The 15,936-nt window shown below is 20.9% G+C and overlaps 2 protein-coding genes across 3 annotated transcripts in view; one reads left to right on the plus strand and one right to left on the minus strand.

Moving 5' to 3' along the window:
• Positions 1-2,130: 2,130 nt before the first annotated feature.
• LOC102679545 (protein mini spindles) lies at positions 2,131-13,881 on the plus strand. Of its 2 annotated transcripts, XM_006618109.2 has the most exons (32): positions 2,131-2,399; positions 3,209-3,276; positions 3,389-3,582; positions 3,760-3,966; positions 4,046-4,165; positions 4,251-4,426; positions 4,505-4,728; positions 4,819-5,013; positions 5,386-5,566; positions 5,636-5,748; positions 5,848-6,058; positions 6,128-6,288; positions 6,378-6,529; positions 6,640-6,858; positions 6,995-7,178; positions 7,322-7,525; positions 7,589-8,593; positions 8,728-8,931; positions 9,022-9,157; positions 9,221-9,414; positions 9,492-9,709; positions 9,972-10,097; positions 10,484-10,657; positions 10,912-11,083; positions 11,182-11,340; positions 11,409-11,596; positions 11,737-11,899; positions 12,007-12,180; positions 12,276-12,425; positions 12,548-12,722; positions 12,827-12,970; positions 13,544-13,881. In XM_006618109.2, exons 2-31 carry the CDS (start codon positions 3,220-3,222, stop codon positions 12,943-12,945), a joined length of 5,955 nt encoding a protein of 1,984 aa, XP_006618172.1. In that variant the 5' UTR covers positions 2,131-2,399; positions 3,209-3,219; the 3' UTR covers positions 12,946-12,970; positions 13,544-13,881. The 2 variants fall into 2 exon arrangements, with proteins under 2 accessions (XP_006618172.1, XP_006618173.1); XM_006618110.2 differs by lacking the exon at positions 9,972-10,097.
• Positions 13,882-14,469: 588 nt separating this feature from the next.
• The window catches only part of LOC102679420 (transmembrane protein 165), a 2,815-nt gene continuing 1,348 nt past the window's right edge, over positions 14,470-15,936 (minus strand). The window contains exons 3-6 of the mRNA XM_006618108.1: positions 15,347-15,522; positions 15,036-15,218; positions 14,789-14,894; positions 14,470-14,609 (exon numbers count right to left, since the gene is read on the minus strand). Coding sequence (XP_006618171.1) covers positions 14,533-14,609; positions 14,789-14,894; positions 15,036-15,218; positions 15,347-15,522 — 542 coding nt within the window. The 3' untranslated portion in view covers positions 14,470-14,532. The remainder of the gene's footprint in view (positions 14,610-14,788; positions 14,895-15,035; positions 15,219-15,346; positions 15,523-15,936) is intronic.

Below are 15,936 nucleotides of genomic sequence, written 5' to 3' on the forward strand. Positions count from 1 at the left end.
ATGCAAAATGAATATACAAGAGGCTTCTTTACAGTCAGACTGACTTGCACCTTGATTTGGCTCAGCAGTACTACTTTTTGACATAAAAGCTTTTCATCTCCCCTGGCACATTGTCATATAATGGATAATTATGTGATTATATAAGAACCTGTTCTAGAGGGAGCTAGAGGACGAATACTGTAAAATATGAAATTGTAATATTTTAATACTGATTTGCAGATGTGCATAATTTTAACATAGCTGGTTAAAATGAATTGTACTGATACAAAAATATCCATTTGATGGAGATAATTAATAAAACAGATATTGAAAATTATGGCAGAATTTTCTGTGTTATTATAGGGGAATTATAACAGTTACAAAAGAAATGTTTGTTTTGTATATCTCTTAGGATAAATAAACTTTTAAAAAAATATATGAATATGTTTCTGGTATTCTCCAAACCTGTTTCTAAGTATGTATGTATAAAATATGCATATGTATAAAATATTTGATTCTTAAAGCATTATTAAACTTAAAATATCAACATTTATATAAAAATAAGTACATATATGTGTTATTTTTATTTGTTTATGACATAGAATATTATTTTTTACTGCTTTCTTATAATATAGAATATGTTCATTTTATAAATTTGTATTAGTACTAATTATATAAAAATTAGCAATTATTCTGAAATCGAAAGTAATGTATTAATTTATTTAATGTTATATATATAGTACATGTTTCAATAAAATAATATCATTGTATTTTATAGATTCAAGTAAATTTTTATTATCATATAAATATTATTATAGATTATAAATGTACTATTGACATAATATTTCAAATAAATTATTGTTACACTTAACATAAATTTTCTTTATTGATAATATGTTAGAACAATTTATTATTTCATATTTCATATATATTTATAATTCAATAATGTGTTTAATACTTTAATAAATGTATTGAATAATATTTATTTCGTTTTTAATTTTTATATAATATTATTATACTAGCAAATAAAATTTATTATTGCATTTAATTACAATTAAAAAATTAAATATTCAAATAATTATAAGAAAATGTTTAAATATTTACTAATATTATACTATACTAATATTATCAATATATTTTAAACATTGTTATATATTATTATTAATTATAAATATGTATTTAATTTAAGCTATTAAAAATATAATTAGATTTAATTTTTATAACAGATATAATATAAACATATATATTTTAAAAGTATATATAAAAGTAGATATATTATATTCAATATGTGTATGAACGCACACGCGCATGCGTATACGTGCAATATATATATTATATGTATTTATAATCATTCTATGATATATGAAATTTATATTAATTTAATGATAATATTATTAAAAATAATTATAAAACAATATTATGTTAACAATATTATAAATTATAAGTAATTTATGAAAACATACAAAAATTTGTAATCATATTTAGATATAACAATATATAACATTATATATATATATATAAAATTGTATAAATATATTTTAGCTATAGAATTTTTATAAAATCTTTATTTTTAATATGATATATTAACATTTCAAATTAAATTGAATGAATAAAATAATTAATAATTAATTTTTATTTAATGTTTAGGTAAGTATTATTATAATAATTGCATTAAAATACAAGATTTTATAATCTATATGTTTATTTTTATATTGTTAAATGTTTATAAATTGTAAGAATAAAATATAATATCATAATATAATAATATAATAACATTGTATATAATATATGTATATATAAACATCGTAACTATTTTTATATTGAGTGAATTTACAAGTCAATAATGCAAAATAAAATTAAATATATATATAATATTTTGAAGAATGTATTATTGTATATATAATATACAATTAAAAAAATTTTAATATTATTTAATAAATATTATTTATATTATATTTGTAATTATATATTACTAAAATATTTTAATTTTTTTTAAAATAAAAGAAAAAAACATTAAATTGTAAATCTCAATATATGATCATTTAGGACTATTTGATAAAAATATGTGAAATTAAAGAATTTTTATATTGCAAAACGAGGTTAAAAGAATGAAGCATAAGATGAAGAACAAAAGAAATTGGCTTTTAGTACCATCTATCGACGAAAGTAGCAAACTGCAACATTGACCGGGTTCAGAAATTCGTAGTTTCGAAAGATATAGTTGTCTTTTTGTTTGCTTTTAGCTTGACGGTTGTAAAGAGAACTTACATTTGAAAATTAAATGTAAACGATTCAACGGCCACTGAAAGGTCATAACAGACCTTACAGTTTGGTTACGTGAATATTTCGAATGAACTGAATCAACATTTTTCTAAGAACGTTCTGTCAAAAGATATTCTCCTATATCTTCGTTTTATAAGGTAGGTCCGAATTTTTAATGATGAATCCTTACGAAGAATACGCTTTGTTGTATATCTCTTATAAAAAACAAAATTTCTTATATTTTATGGTTTATTTTATTAATATAAAATATGATATATAAAGATAAATTAATATTTTCTTCGTTATGTATGAAATATGTAAATTATTGAAATTAAAATATATTATTGTGCAATAAATTTATTTACAGCAAACAATATCTTTGAGTTATAATTTTAATTTTTATATATAAAATTTAATTATTTTAAATATTTTACAAAAAATATAATTAATATATAAATAAGATTATAATTTTTAATTTCTCTATTTTATATGTTAATATTAAGACTTGAGTAATTCAATCTAGTTATTATTATTATTATGTTTTTCTATTTCATATTTATAAATAAGAATAAAATATTTATTAAAATATATTTATATATCAATAGAAATTGCTGTAGTTATAAAATGTATTTTATTTTTTAAAAATAAAATATTTTAAATATTGTCTATTGAAAGTCTATTTCACATATTGATTATGTGTAATATATATTTTATTCTAATTTCTGCAATCATAAATTAAATAAAATTGAATCTGAATATTCTATATATTCTTTAAAAGTTGTATAAAATTATATTAATTATTATTTATAAAAAAAATTATATAATGTTTATTGCAAATAATTTTATTATTAATATTTTTGATAAAATGTATAATTGTATTTATAAAATATTAAAAATAGATTTAATTAGATTAAAAGGTTAGATTAAAAAAAAAAATAAAATTAAAAAATAGATATTCTCTTTGTAGATTTTAAAATAATGGAACAAGATACAGAATATATTAAACTACCATTAGAGGAAAGATGCGTGCATAAGGTAATATGTACTTCTTGATATAATTTAATATTTACTTTAATAAAAACTTTAAAAAAACTTTAATAAAGATTTTTTGATTTATTTTTTTAATATTAATATTATTTACATATAGTTATGGCGGGCACGTTTGCATGGATATAAAGAATGTGTAAATACATTCCAATGTATTGATGATGAAAAGTCTCCAGAGTGGAACAAATTCTTAGGATATATCAAAAAGTTTGTGATAGATAGCAATGCAGCTGCTCAAGAAAAAGGATTAGAAGCAGCATTAGCTTTCATTGAAAATGCTGCAGTAGCAGGAAAGTATGTATTTTATTAAATTAAATACATATATATATAAATATATAATTTATTATTCTTTTTATTCTCTATTATTTTATAAAATATCATATCTGAAAGCTTTTTAATATATTTTTGTGTATATTAAAATATATATATTTTAATACTTTTAATAAAATTATACAAATCATAATTTTATAGAACTGTTGGGGAAGTTATGAATGGAATAGTTACTAAGTGTATTGCTGCTCCTAAAGTCAAAACAAAAGAATTGGCAGTACAAATAACACTGATGTATATAGAAATTGAAAAACATGAAGCTGTACAAGAAGAATTACTAAAAGGGACAGAAGCAAAGAATCCAAAAATTGTAGCTGCATGTATTTCAACTTTAACATTGGCTTTAAGGTAATTATATAATTTATTAATAACATATGAAAAAAATTAGTTCAGTATAACTAATAATCCATTTTTTTTTATTTTTTAGGCAATTTGGACCAAAAGTGATTAATATAAAGCCTTTAATAAAGAAAATACCTGGTTTTCTTGAAGATAGAGATAAAACTGTTAGGGAAGAAGGAAAATTCATGGTTGTTGAAATTTACAGGTATTTTAATTTCATTTATTTTTATTTATTATTATGTATTGTATAATATATGGTAACAAAAATTCATTTATTTTACAATATTTAGATGGATAGGTGCTCCTTTAAAACAACAATTGAATACATTAAAACCAGTGCAAATTACAGAATTGGAAGCAGAATTTAATAATTTAAAAGAAGAAAAAGTTGTACCTATTCGATTTTTAAAATCGCAAAAACCAAAAGCAATATGTATTACAGATTCAACAAGTGATATCGGTGAAGGTAAATAATCTAAAAATTATAATCTTATATATGTAATTTTAATATTTCTATTTTTAATTGAAAATTTTTATATTTAAGAGGGCAAAGATGATGGTGATGGTGGTTGTGTTCCGGAAATTGATCCTTATGAATTGTTAGAACCTATTGATATACTTTCTAAACTTCCAAAAGATTTTTATGAAAAACTTGAAGCTAAAAAATGGCAAGAACGAAAAGAAGCTTTAGAAGTTTTAGATGCTTTGGTAAAACATCCTAAATTGGAAAATGGTGATTATGGAGATTTAGTAAGAGCTTTGAAAAAAGTATGCATCTATTTTATTACTCTCTACTACTATTATATTATTATTAATATATTAAATATTATTTTGTTTATTTTTAAATATTATAAACAGATTATATCCAAAGATACCAATGTATTAGTAGTTGCATTGGCTGGAAAATGTTTGGCAGGATTAGCAGCTGGTCTTAAGAAACGATTTCAACCTTATGCAATAGCTTGTCTTTCATCAATTTTGGAAAAATTTCGTGAAAAGAAGCAAAATGTTGTACAAGCACTTAGAGAAGCTGCTGATGCTATTTTTCTTAGTGTAAGTATAAATATATCCAAATTTATTCTAATATTCTACAATACATTTTAAATAAAACTAAAATGTCATACAATAAAATATTCATAAATGTTTTTATTAAAGAATTATAATAAAAATATAAAACATAATATAAACATTATAAATATTATATCTAACATCTGATACTGATATAATATCGAATTTTATATAGATTTAATTTTATTACTGTTTTAAAAATTTATTTATAATAGTTTTGTCTAATTCATATGTAATGTATTTTTTATAATTTGTATAATATTTATAATTCAAATGTCTCATATTTATATTCTATAAGATTGAATATATATAATATCTTGTAAGATTGATTAATAATATATTTTATATATCTATTAGGTTTCTATTGATGTTATATTAGAAGATACACTTGCAGCATTAGAAAACAAAAATCCTGCAGTAAAAGCAGAAACTGCTATTTATTTAGCAAGATGTTTCTCTCGCACACCACCACCAACTTTAAATAAAAAATTATTAAAAGCTTATACTGCTGTACTCTTAAAAACTTTAAATGAACCAGGTATATTTTGAAATCAATATTTCATTAATATTTATTTATATTTATAATTTTTAAATTTAATTATTTTAGATCCAACTGTACGAGATAGTTCTGCAGAGGCCCTTGGTACAGCCATGAAATTAATTGGTGAAAAATCTATGATGCCATTTCTTACGGATATAGATAATTTAAAAATGACTAAGGTTAATTTAGAAAATTTATTATAAATTTTTCAATTATAGAAAAAATAATTAAATTTTTTATTTAAATTTTATTGCTTTATATTTATGTTTTTTTGTTAGATAAAAGAATGTGCAGAAAAAGCTGTAATACATGTTAAAATTCCTAATACATCAAAAGTAACCACAGAAAGACCAAATACTGCACCAAATAAAATTGAATCGATAGAAAAAATTAAAGAATCAGAATCAAAAACTACAAAAAAACCTAATAATAATACAATTAAAAAACTTCCTTCTAAAAAACCATCTACTTCCTCTTTAACTAATTTAGGTAAACAAATATGATAAATAAAATTTACGATGTTAATAAGTATAATTTAATCTTTATTATTTATTTCAGCTATTTCTAAAAAGTCTGCTACTAAAATTCAAATAGAAAAAAATTATAGTGTTGAAGAAATAGAAGAACTAGCTCTTCAATTACTACCAGGTGATATTCTTACTGGACTTGTTGATAGTAATTGGAAAGCTCGATTAGCTGCAGTTGAACAACTATTAGAGGTACTTGAAATATTTATATAATTTATTTAATAATAGATTTATACTTTTGTAAAAAATATTAATTAACAAGAAATGTAATATTGTTTTAGTTTGTAAAACAAATAGATCCAACGGAAATACCTATACAAGTTATTGTACGAACTTTAGCAAAAAAACCAGGTTTTAAAGATACAAATTTTCAAGTTTTAAAATTACGACTAGAAATAGTAAAGTTTTTGGCAGAAAATTTTCCATTTTCAACGTAAGATAATTCGTATATTATATTAAAATTTATATATTATGTTTTCTTTATATATTATACTTTATATATTATATTCTTCCTGCATAGAATATATTTATATTTTTTTGTAGTACTATTTGTGAATATTGTATTATGGATATAACTGAAAAATTAGGAGATGCAAAAAACAGTGCAGTTGCTGGTGAAACTCTTTTAACTATAGCAGAAGCAACAAGTTTAGAATATGTAGCACATGAAGTAATAACATTTGCTTTTAATCAAAAGAATCCTAAAGTTCAACAAGAAACATTAGCATTGTTATGTCGAGGTCTCATAGAATTTGGTTGTGTGTAAGTAATAATTTATTTAATATAATATTTTTTTATAAATAATATATTTATTTAACATACATACACACACATATATACACACACACAGAGTAAAATATAGTAATAAAATTTAATATATATATGTTACATGTTTTAGTATCAATGTTAAATCTTTAATGGAAAATATAAAAAAAGCAGTTGCAGCAACAAATCCTGGTGTTCGAACTTCAGCAATTACATTATTAGGTATATTATATTTATTTATGGGCAAACCATTACTCATATTTTTTGAAAATGAAAAACCAGTTTTGCGTCAACAAATTGAACAAGAATGTGAAAAGGTAAATCTATAATAAATTATTATTTGCTCTAATATATAATATATATTATATAATATTATTTTATATAAATTAATATTATATTTATAATAATAATAATATTATATTTTTATATTTTATATTTAATAATGTAAATTATATTTTAGCATAATGGTGAGACACCACCTATACCAATTCGTGGAATAAAGAACAAAAAAGATAAAATAAGCGATGATGATGATGATATAGAAATTGATAAAAAATCTAGTAGTAACAGTGAAATTGATATTAATAATCTTATTCCACGTGTTGATATTAGTAATCAAATTACAGAAGGACTTCTTAATGAATTATCTGATAAAAATTGGAAGGTAGATATTATATTTTATAATGTACAATTATTTTATAATCTAAATAATTTTTATTTAAATTAGATACGAAATGAAGGTTTACAAAAAATAAATACTATTATATCTGAAGCAAAATTTATAAAAAGTTCTATTGGTGATTTACCTCAAGGTTTGGCACTACGTTTAGTTGATAGCAATAGTAAAATAGCTCAATCAACTTTAGGCATATGTCAAGCTTTAGCTGTTGCAATGGGTTCTTCAGCAAAACAACATATTCGAGTTCTTTTCCCTGGCTTTGTACAATGTTTAGGAGATAATAAAAATTGGATTAGAACTGCAGCTATTTCTTGCATAAATACATGGGGAGATCAATGTGGTTACAAAGAATTTTTTGATGGTGAAATGATTGGAGATGCTTTGAAATCTGGATCTCCAATACTTAGAGCTGAAGTTTGGAATTGGTTAGCACAAAAATTACCATTGATTCCTGTAAAACAAATAGCAAAAGAAGAACTTCTTGTATGTCTTCCATATTTGTACAATAATTTAGAGGATCGTAATTCTGATGTGCGGAAAAATGCTCAAGAAGCAGTTTTAGGATTTATGATTCATTTATCTTATGAAGTAATGGCTAGAAATACAGAAAAGCTAAAACCAGGATCACGAACTGTAGTACTTGCTGCATTAGATAAATGTCGACCAAATTTGCCTATCAAACCTTTACCGAAAAAACAAGCACCAAAGGAAAATAATCAGAAAATCGTTAAAAGTGCTGGAGCTTTGAAAGCTGCAAAAGCAGTAGTAAAACCTAAACAAAATCAATCGAGATCAAAACCTAGTAGTGCTCGTAAAAAAGATGATGATATAGATACTAGTCCTTTATTGGCTATTAATAATTTAAAACATCAAAGATTAATTGATGAACAAAAATTAAAAGTTTTGAAATGGAACTTTACAACACCGAGGGAAGAATTTGTTGAACTTTTAAAAGAACTTATGACTGCTGCAAATGTGAATAAAACTTTATTAGCAAATATGTTTCATTCAGATTTTCGATATCATCTTAAGGCAATTGAGGCATTAACTGAGGTAATTATTTTATTATATTTTATTATATTAAATTTTTCATTAAATTATTATAAATATAAACTTTCTATTATAATATTTTTTATATTTGTAATAATTCTAATAATTCTATTTGTAATAATTTAATATAATTCTAGGATTTGCCTGATAATAGCAAAGCATTGGTTTCGAATTTAGATCTTATACTTAAATGGTTGACATTGAGATTCTTTGATACTAATCCTTCAGTATTATTAAAAGGTTTAGAATATTTGCGAATGGTATTTAATTTATTAATAGAAAACCAATATCATATGTTTGAAAACGAAGCTGCATCATTTATTCCATATCTTATTATTAAAGTAAATTATTTCATATTTTATTATTTCGATAATATTATTATTTTATTATTTGTTTATCAACATATTTATCTCTATATAATATTTATTTAGATTGGTGATCCAAAAGATGCAGTACGTAATGGAGTACGTGCATTATTTAAACAAATCGCATTAGTATATCCAGTAAGCAAATTATTTTCTTATGTAATGGAAGGCTTAAAATCTAAAAATGCTCGACAAAGAACAGGTATAATAAATAAAAAAAAATATAAATAATACTAAATAAATATTAAATAAATTATGTTTGTAGAATGTTTAGATCAACTTGGTTCTCTTATTGAAAATTATGGATTATCTGTTTGTCAACCATCTACATCTGTAGCACTAAAAGAAATTGCAAAACAAATAGCAGATCGTGATAATTCTGTTAGAAATGCTGCTTTAAATTGTATTGTTCAAGCATATTTTCTTCAAGGAGAACGAATATATAAGCTCATTGGTCAGGTAATCATTTTTTAACTGATATTTATTTTATTGTTGTATATAATTATAATTTTTTATGATTTAATTTTGATTTTTAGATATCTGAAAAAGATCAATCTTTACTAGATGAACGTATTAAAAGAGCTGCTAAAAATTATCCAGCACCTCATAAATCGGCTTCTACCAATAGACTTTCTGCACCTTCAAATGCAACACCTATTCCTTCTAATGAAGACATTAAAGTAGAATTTGAAGAAGAAAACGAAGAAGAAATACTTGAACCTCAGCCTTCTGAACCATCTCAATCAAATGAATTGTAAGTCTAATATATATATATATATTACATATTTTTGCTTTAAAATTTTTATTAATAGTTATTATAAAATTATATATTTTATATATTACAACTTTTAGATTGTATATATATTATATATACATACAATATTTAATTGTTTTCAATATCATTATTATATTACTAATATTAAATATATCAATTTTAATATATTTTTTAATTATTTTATTTTTTTTATTCATTTGAATAAATTATTTGAATGAATTTGCTTTTAATAATTTTCCAGGCCAACAGAGATTGTAACAACAGAACATATAACAACCGAATCTTATGAAACTAATGAACCTCTTTCAAACATATCATCAGAAATAAATATTTCATCTCCAAATCATCATGAAGATGATACTAAAACGTTTGTGCTTCTTGTGATTTGTTTTCAATATGCTATGTGGTGGCGGGTGTATTTTGGAAATAACAAAAAAATGCATGTTTAATCTATTATGTCTTTAATTTAGTAGTGTAAATTTTTTTTTTTAATTGATTATTACATATATATATATTTATTTTTTCTTTTTAAATTTAATATTTTATGAAAATAATGATCTCATTAATTTTATAAAAATAATTTCATTTAAATAATAGCATTTGATGTTTTAAATTTTGTAGTTTGAAATTGGTTCAATATTGTTAAGGTGATGAGATAATTTAGTATAGTAATGTTAAATTAAAATTATGTATAATAAATAATATTATTATTAATAAAATTTTACATAACATTTATATAATTTTCATTTTTAGAAATTCTCCAACATCAACACAACCAAAAGTTTCAGGTCCATTTGGACTTGATATGGATTTTTTACGAAAAATTGAGTTAAATGCACCAGTAAAATATTGTAATCCTGTTCTTCAAGAAATTAATTTAACAGATTTAGATGAAAATCCCAACACAATAAATTTACATAAAGTACCGTAAGTATTTACTTTTTTTTATAATTATTTACATTTTCTACTTTAAAAAAATAAAAAATATAATTCGCAATTTTTTCTAGTTTGTATTTTTATATTAAAAATGAATTAATTATATTAAAAATTAATTAATTTTATATTATTGTTGAAAACTATAAAAATAAATAGTATAATCTAAAAAAATTAATATCATTTTTAAATGATAAGTAAAATAAATTATTAGAAATGTTAGATTTTGATATGTTAAATTTTTTCAGAGTAATTCCTCTATCTCCTCCAAAATTGTTAGTATCAAAATCTGCATCAATGGCACAACAGCAATTGAATACTACTAATATAAGTAAAGAAGACAGTCTCGAACGTAAAATTCTTGCAATGGCTAGTTTAGATTTAGCTGTTGCAATACAATCAATGAATAGCATAGATAATGTTTGTATTTAAAATATATATTTTTATATTTATATTTTTTTATATATTTTATATTTTTATATAAATTATCACATTTATAATCTTTAATTATTTTATAGTTGATAAAATCTCACCAAATTTTGAGTTTGCAATCAAAAGAAGATAAATTTATTGGCTCAATAAATATGCAATTAAAACTTTTACAAACTTATCCTTTACAACAAGGAGGCACAGATATACCTAAAGGTTTTAGAAATACATTTATGGTTTTACTAGCGGTAAGAATTATTTTATATAATAGGTATTAAATAACAGAAGATATAAAATATATTTATTGTGTTTATAGTTTTATGATACTGGAATTCTGGGAAAGAATGTTCCATTAATACATTTAAAAGAACTTGTGGATCAAATGATCAGTTTTTTAGCAGAGAATAAATTAAATCATTTACATCAAGCAGATTCATATCTTCGCATAGTTAATATTATTATTTGTAAAATAATAGATAACTCAAATCATACTACTATTATATGGTAATAATTTAAAAAATTTTGTTTATTAATATTAAAATTGATATATATTTTAACTGATATATATTTAACGATATATTTTCTTATTCAAATTAATTTAATTAAAAAATTAATTAATTCTTTTTTATTTCTTTAATAATAAGCGTATTAATAAAATTACTTCATGGATGTGCTGAATCAGTTGCTCCATCCAAATATGAAGAATTAGTAATGAAATGTTTATGGAAAATAGTAAAAACAATTCCTAATTGGGCTGCAGATTTAGATTATGACAGTATTCTTTTAGAAGTACATCGATTCCTTAAGGTAATAAATAAATAAATAAATATATTTTTTTATGAATAAAATAAACATATATTTTATGAATATTATTCATGATAATCGAATTATTTAAAAATATATTTTTTTGACAGGATTATCCAAGTATATGGTGGAAAAAACGAAAATCTGATACTCCATTACGTACAATTAAAACAATTCTTCATAGTATGACTCGTGTAAAAGGCAGTACAATACTTAGTCACTTAACACGAATAAATAATACAAATGAATCAGAATTGCATTCCTATCTTATCAGACTAATTACGGTTAGTTTATTAGATAGATATTGTAAGATTTATAAGATTTAATATCTTATAAAAAATATAATAAAGTTTAAATTTCTTATAATAATGTTTAATAGACATTTAAACCAGATGAAATTAATAGTAATCCCAAATCGATTGTAAAATCCAGTAGCACTGGAAAAACTCAAGAACATTTATCAAAATTCACACATCAACAGTTATCTGAAATATTTAAAAAGATTGGATCTAAAGAACATACACAAGAAGTATGTATTATCAATATTTTAGATATTATCCAATGGTTAACATTTTTTTATTTTTAATATTAATATTTATTTATTTATATTATTTATTTATTATTTATATATTTTGATATTATTTTATATAGGGTTTAATGCAGCTTTATGATTTTAAACTTCAATATCCTGAAGCGGATGTACAACCTTTTTTGGTGAAATCGCATCAATTTTTCCAAGATTTTATAGAACAAGGATTAAGAGATATTGATCAAGCACGAAAAAATCAAAATCTTATAACGCAAACTAATAACCAATATTCTACAGGTAAATATATACATTTAATATTAAAATTATCATATGTTGTTATTATTATATGTATTATTACATATAATTATGTAATGTATATTACATGTAATTATGTAACGTAGAAATAGCAGAATCTACTGGTTCTGAAGAAAAAAGCTTAATGGATCCATTACATAGGCTCGAAAAATTTCGAGCATCTGAAGCACAATGTAGAACTACTGGTCAGCCAAATCCAACATGAATTAACTTCATTTAATATTAATTAAGTAAGGATAATAAAATTTATATATAATATAATATAATACATAGTTTATTAAATATTTTATAATTTTTAAATATTTTAATTTTCAAAAGAATAAGATAAAATATACAGAACGTTAAAAAAAGGTTTTATATTAAAAAAAAAATATATATAAAAAAATAATTTTTTATTTTATAATATAATTTTTTTCTTATTGAGTTAAAAAGTTTAGTATACTTAAAATATATCACTAAAAATAATATGTTGAAATTATAATAATAAATATATAATTAAATATGAAGCAAAGCATATTTAAAAATATATATAGATATATATACATAATATATATGTATATATATATATATACACACATAATCTATAAATATGAATAAATATGAATAATATAATATAATATATTTATAAATTATTAAATTATGCATCATAAAATAAAATTCAAATTAAAACGATTATATATATTTTCAGATTTACATTTTTTTTTTCTATATTTCTATTATTTTTTTATTTTATATAATTTTATATAATATTCATAAATATATGTGTATTTATTATTTATGAACAAGTAAATTATATTTTACAGGGTTGCAGTGCTTAAATAACTGGATTAAGAAACAATAATACATAGAATACAATAATAAGTAAATAGTACATAGATCATGAAGAATAATCATTGTACCTAATGTACGTAATGTTACACTATCAGTGCAACATTATCTGTAGCATTTCTTGATTTTCTGAATAGATATACACATATATGTTATAATGCTAATTGCAAGAATTTTATGCGTTAAACTATTAAAATAATTGCGAACATGTTATAATACTCGTATTTCTCAATATTTGAAAATGACAATTATTTTACAGCTGATTTATATATTTCGTTACTTCTTTTAAAATAAATCTACTCATCAATATATATCGTTAATTCTATATTTATATATAAAAGAAATATTACATGTTTGACATTAATTAAAATTTAATTATATATAAAAATCATGTTTTTCCATATTTATAATCCTAATATATAAATGTGGATTTAATACATTAATTTTTCATAATATACATAAAATAATATAGTATTAGCAAAATAATAATGATAATAATAATAACAAAAATAATAGTAGCAACAGTAATAATAACAATAGAACAACAATAACAAGAATAATAATAGTAATTTAACATAAATGTCTTAAAAAATTTCTTGAGAAATTTATGTAATGTAAGTAGATTGTATATATATTCTAACATAAAATATTCAATAAAATAGCTTATAACAATATTACTTATTATTTTTACACTATATTTATACATTGTTGTTTAATGTTTGATATATTGTATCATTTAATTTTACAATAATTTTATTCACAGTTATTAATTATTTATATCAATATAATTTTAAACATAATGTACAAAATATATACATAAGTACTTTTCAGAAATAAAATTTAGTGTACATTATGATTTTTACTATTTCATAACAGTCTGTACACAAATAGAAAAAATATGTACATTATCTTATAGCAAAATATATTTCATGACATATAGCTACATAAATACTGTATATTATTTTCATACATCTTCCGTAGGACTAATAAAAAGTGCTGTTAAAGCAAATAGTAGAAATACCAATCCACCAATTATGGTCACTAAGAATAATAAAAATATTTTTAATTATTTTTTTTTTGTTTCTTTATTATATGTTAATATTTAATGATTTGTATTTATATGTATCTAGATTATATGATTCTAAAATTTTTTTGATAATAATAATATATATTTATATATAATAATAATATATTTTTTTAATATAAAAAAAGCATTTTACCTGTTCTCACTGAAATTTTTTGAGCTATCATTCGTCCTCCTAATACTGCCAATCCTGTGCAAAATGAGTGTCCCAATATTCCACCTATTACAACTCCATAAACATCCTAAAAATAATAAATTTTTATACATCTTTTATATTTTTTTTTATATAAATATAATATAAATATAAATATATTCAAAATTTTTCTATGATTCTAAAATTATAAATATTACAATGTCAAATATTAAATATAAATGTCATTAACCTCTCTTGCTGCAAGTATAATAGTTGTAAGTTGTGAACGATCACCCCATTCTGCAAGAAATGTTAACGTAAATGCTTGAAGAAATATCCTAGATAGGAGCATCAGTGCACTAATTTTTGTTGCTTTCCTTATAACACCAGTTTCTGGATCTTGTACTAAAGTGCTTCCTGTTTCTTTTTCATACTGAAAGTGATGATATTTAAAAATTATTTAATTCCTGCAAAAATGTTAAAGGAATAGTTTCAAAACACTTATACTATAAAATCTAATGAAAAATTCTTTGAAACTATTTATATTTTTAATACTCATACCTCATCTTCTCGCTTTCTTAAGTCTGATTGTACTTCTTCTAATTCCTCTTGACCTTCAGTTGCAGACATTTTATAACCATCTCGTAACATTTTTAAGCCAAATAAAGCAAAAAGTGCAGTAGAAATATAATATGTATAAACACTAGGAATTATAGTTGCAGCATATCCAAAAATTACTAAAGATCAAAAAAACATAATTGTTATAATTTTAATATAAAAATAAATAATTATAAATAAATATCTCTCAAATCAAATAACAATTAGAAAATTTATTTATTAAAAATTTTTTCATTTTGTTTTCTTCTTTTATTAAATTTTCTATTATTTTATATAAGCATTATATTTATAATATATATGATACATTCTTTTTTATCATTTATTATTATATCATTTTTTATCATTATTATTATTATATCATTTAAAAATATTATTATATATATTAATATATGTATTAAAATATTTTTTAAGATCACAAAAATTGCAATGATTCTACTTAATTATTTTAATTTTATTTAAGAAATATTCACTTATAATAATCATTATATCATTTATTTTGTTCATATATTTGAAAAAAATATTTTTGAAATTTG

This window comes from Apis dorsata, unplaced genomic scaffold, assembly GCF_000469605.1.
Source record: "Apis dorsata unplaced genomic scaffold, Apis dorsata 1.3 scaffold_341, whole genome shotgun sequence".
Lineage (NCBI taxonomy): Eukaryota > Metazoa > Arthropoda > Insecta > Hymenoptera > Apidae > Apis > Apis dorsata.

Coding starts and splice junctions, on each gene's coding strand:
- LOC102679545 (XM_006618109.2), top strand. CDS start 3,220: ATGGAACAAGATACAGAATATATTAAACTACCATTAGAGGAAAGATGC. Junction 4,427..4,504: donor AACAAGTGATATCGGTGAAG/GTAAATAATCTA, acceptor TTTATATTTAAG/AGGGCAAAGATGATGGTGAT. Junction 9,415..9,491: donor TATATAAGCTCATTGGTCAG/GTAATCATTTTT, acceptor TTTGATTTTTAG/ATATCTGAAAAAGATCAATC.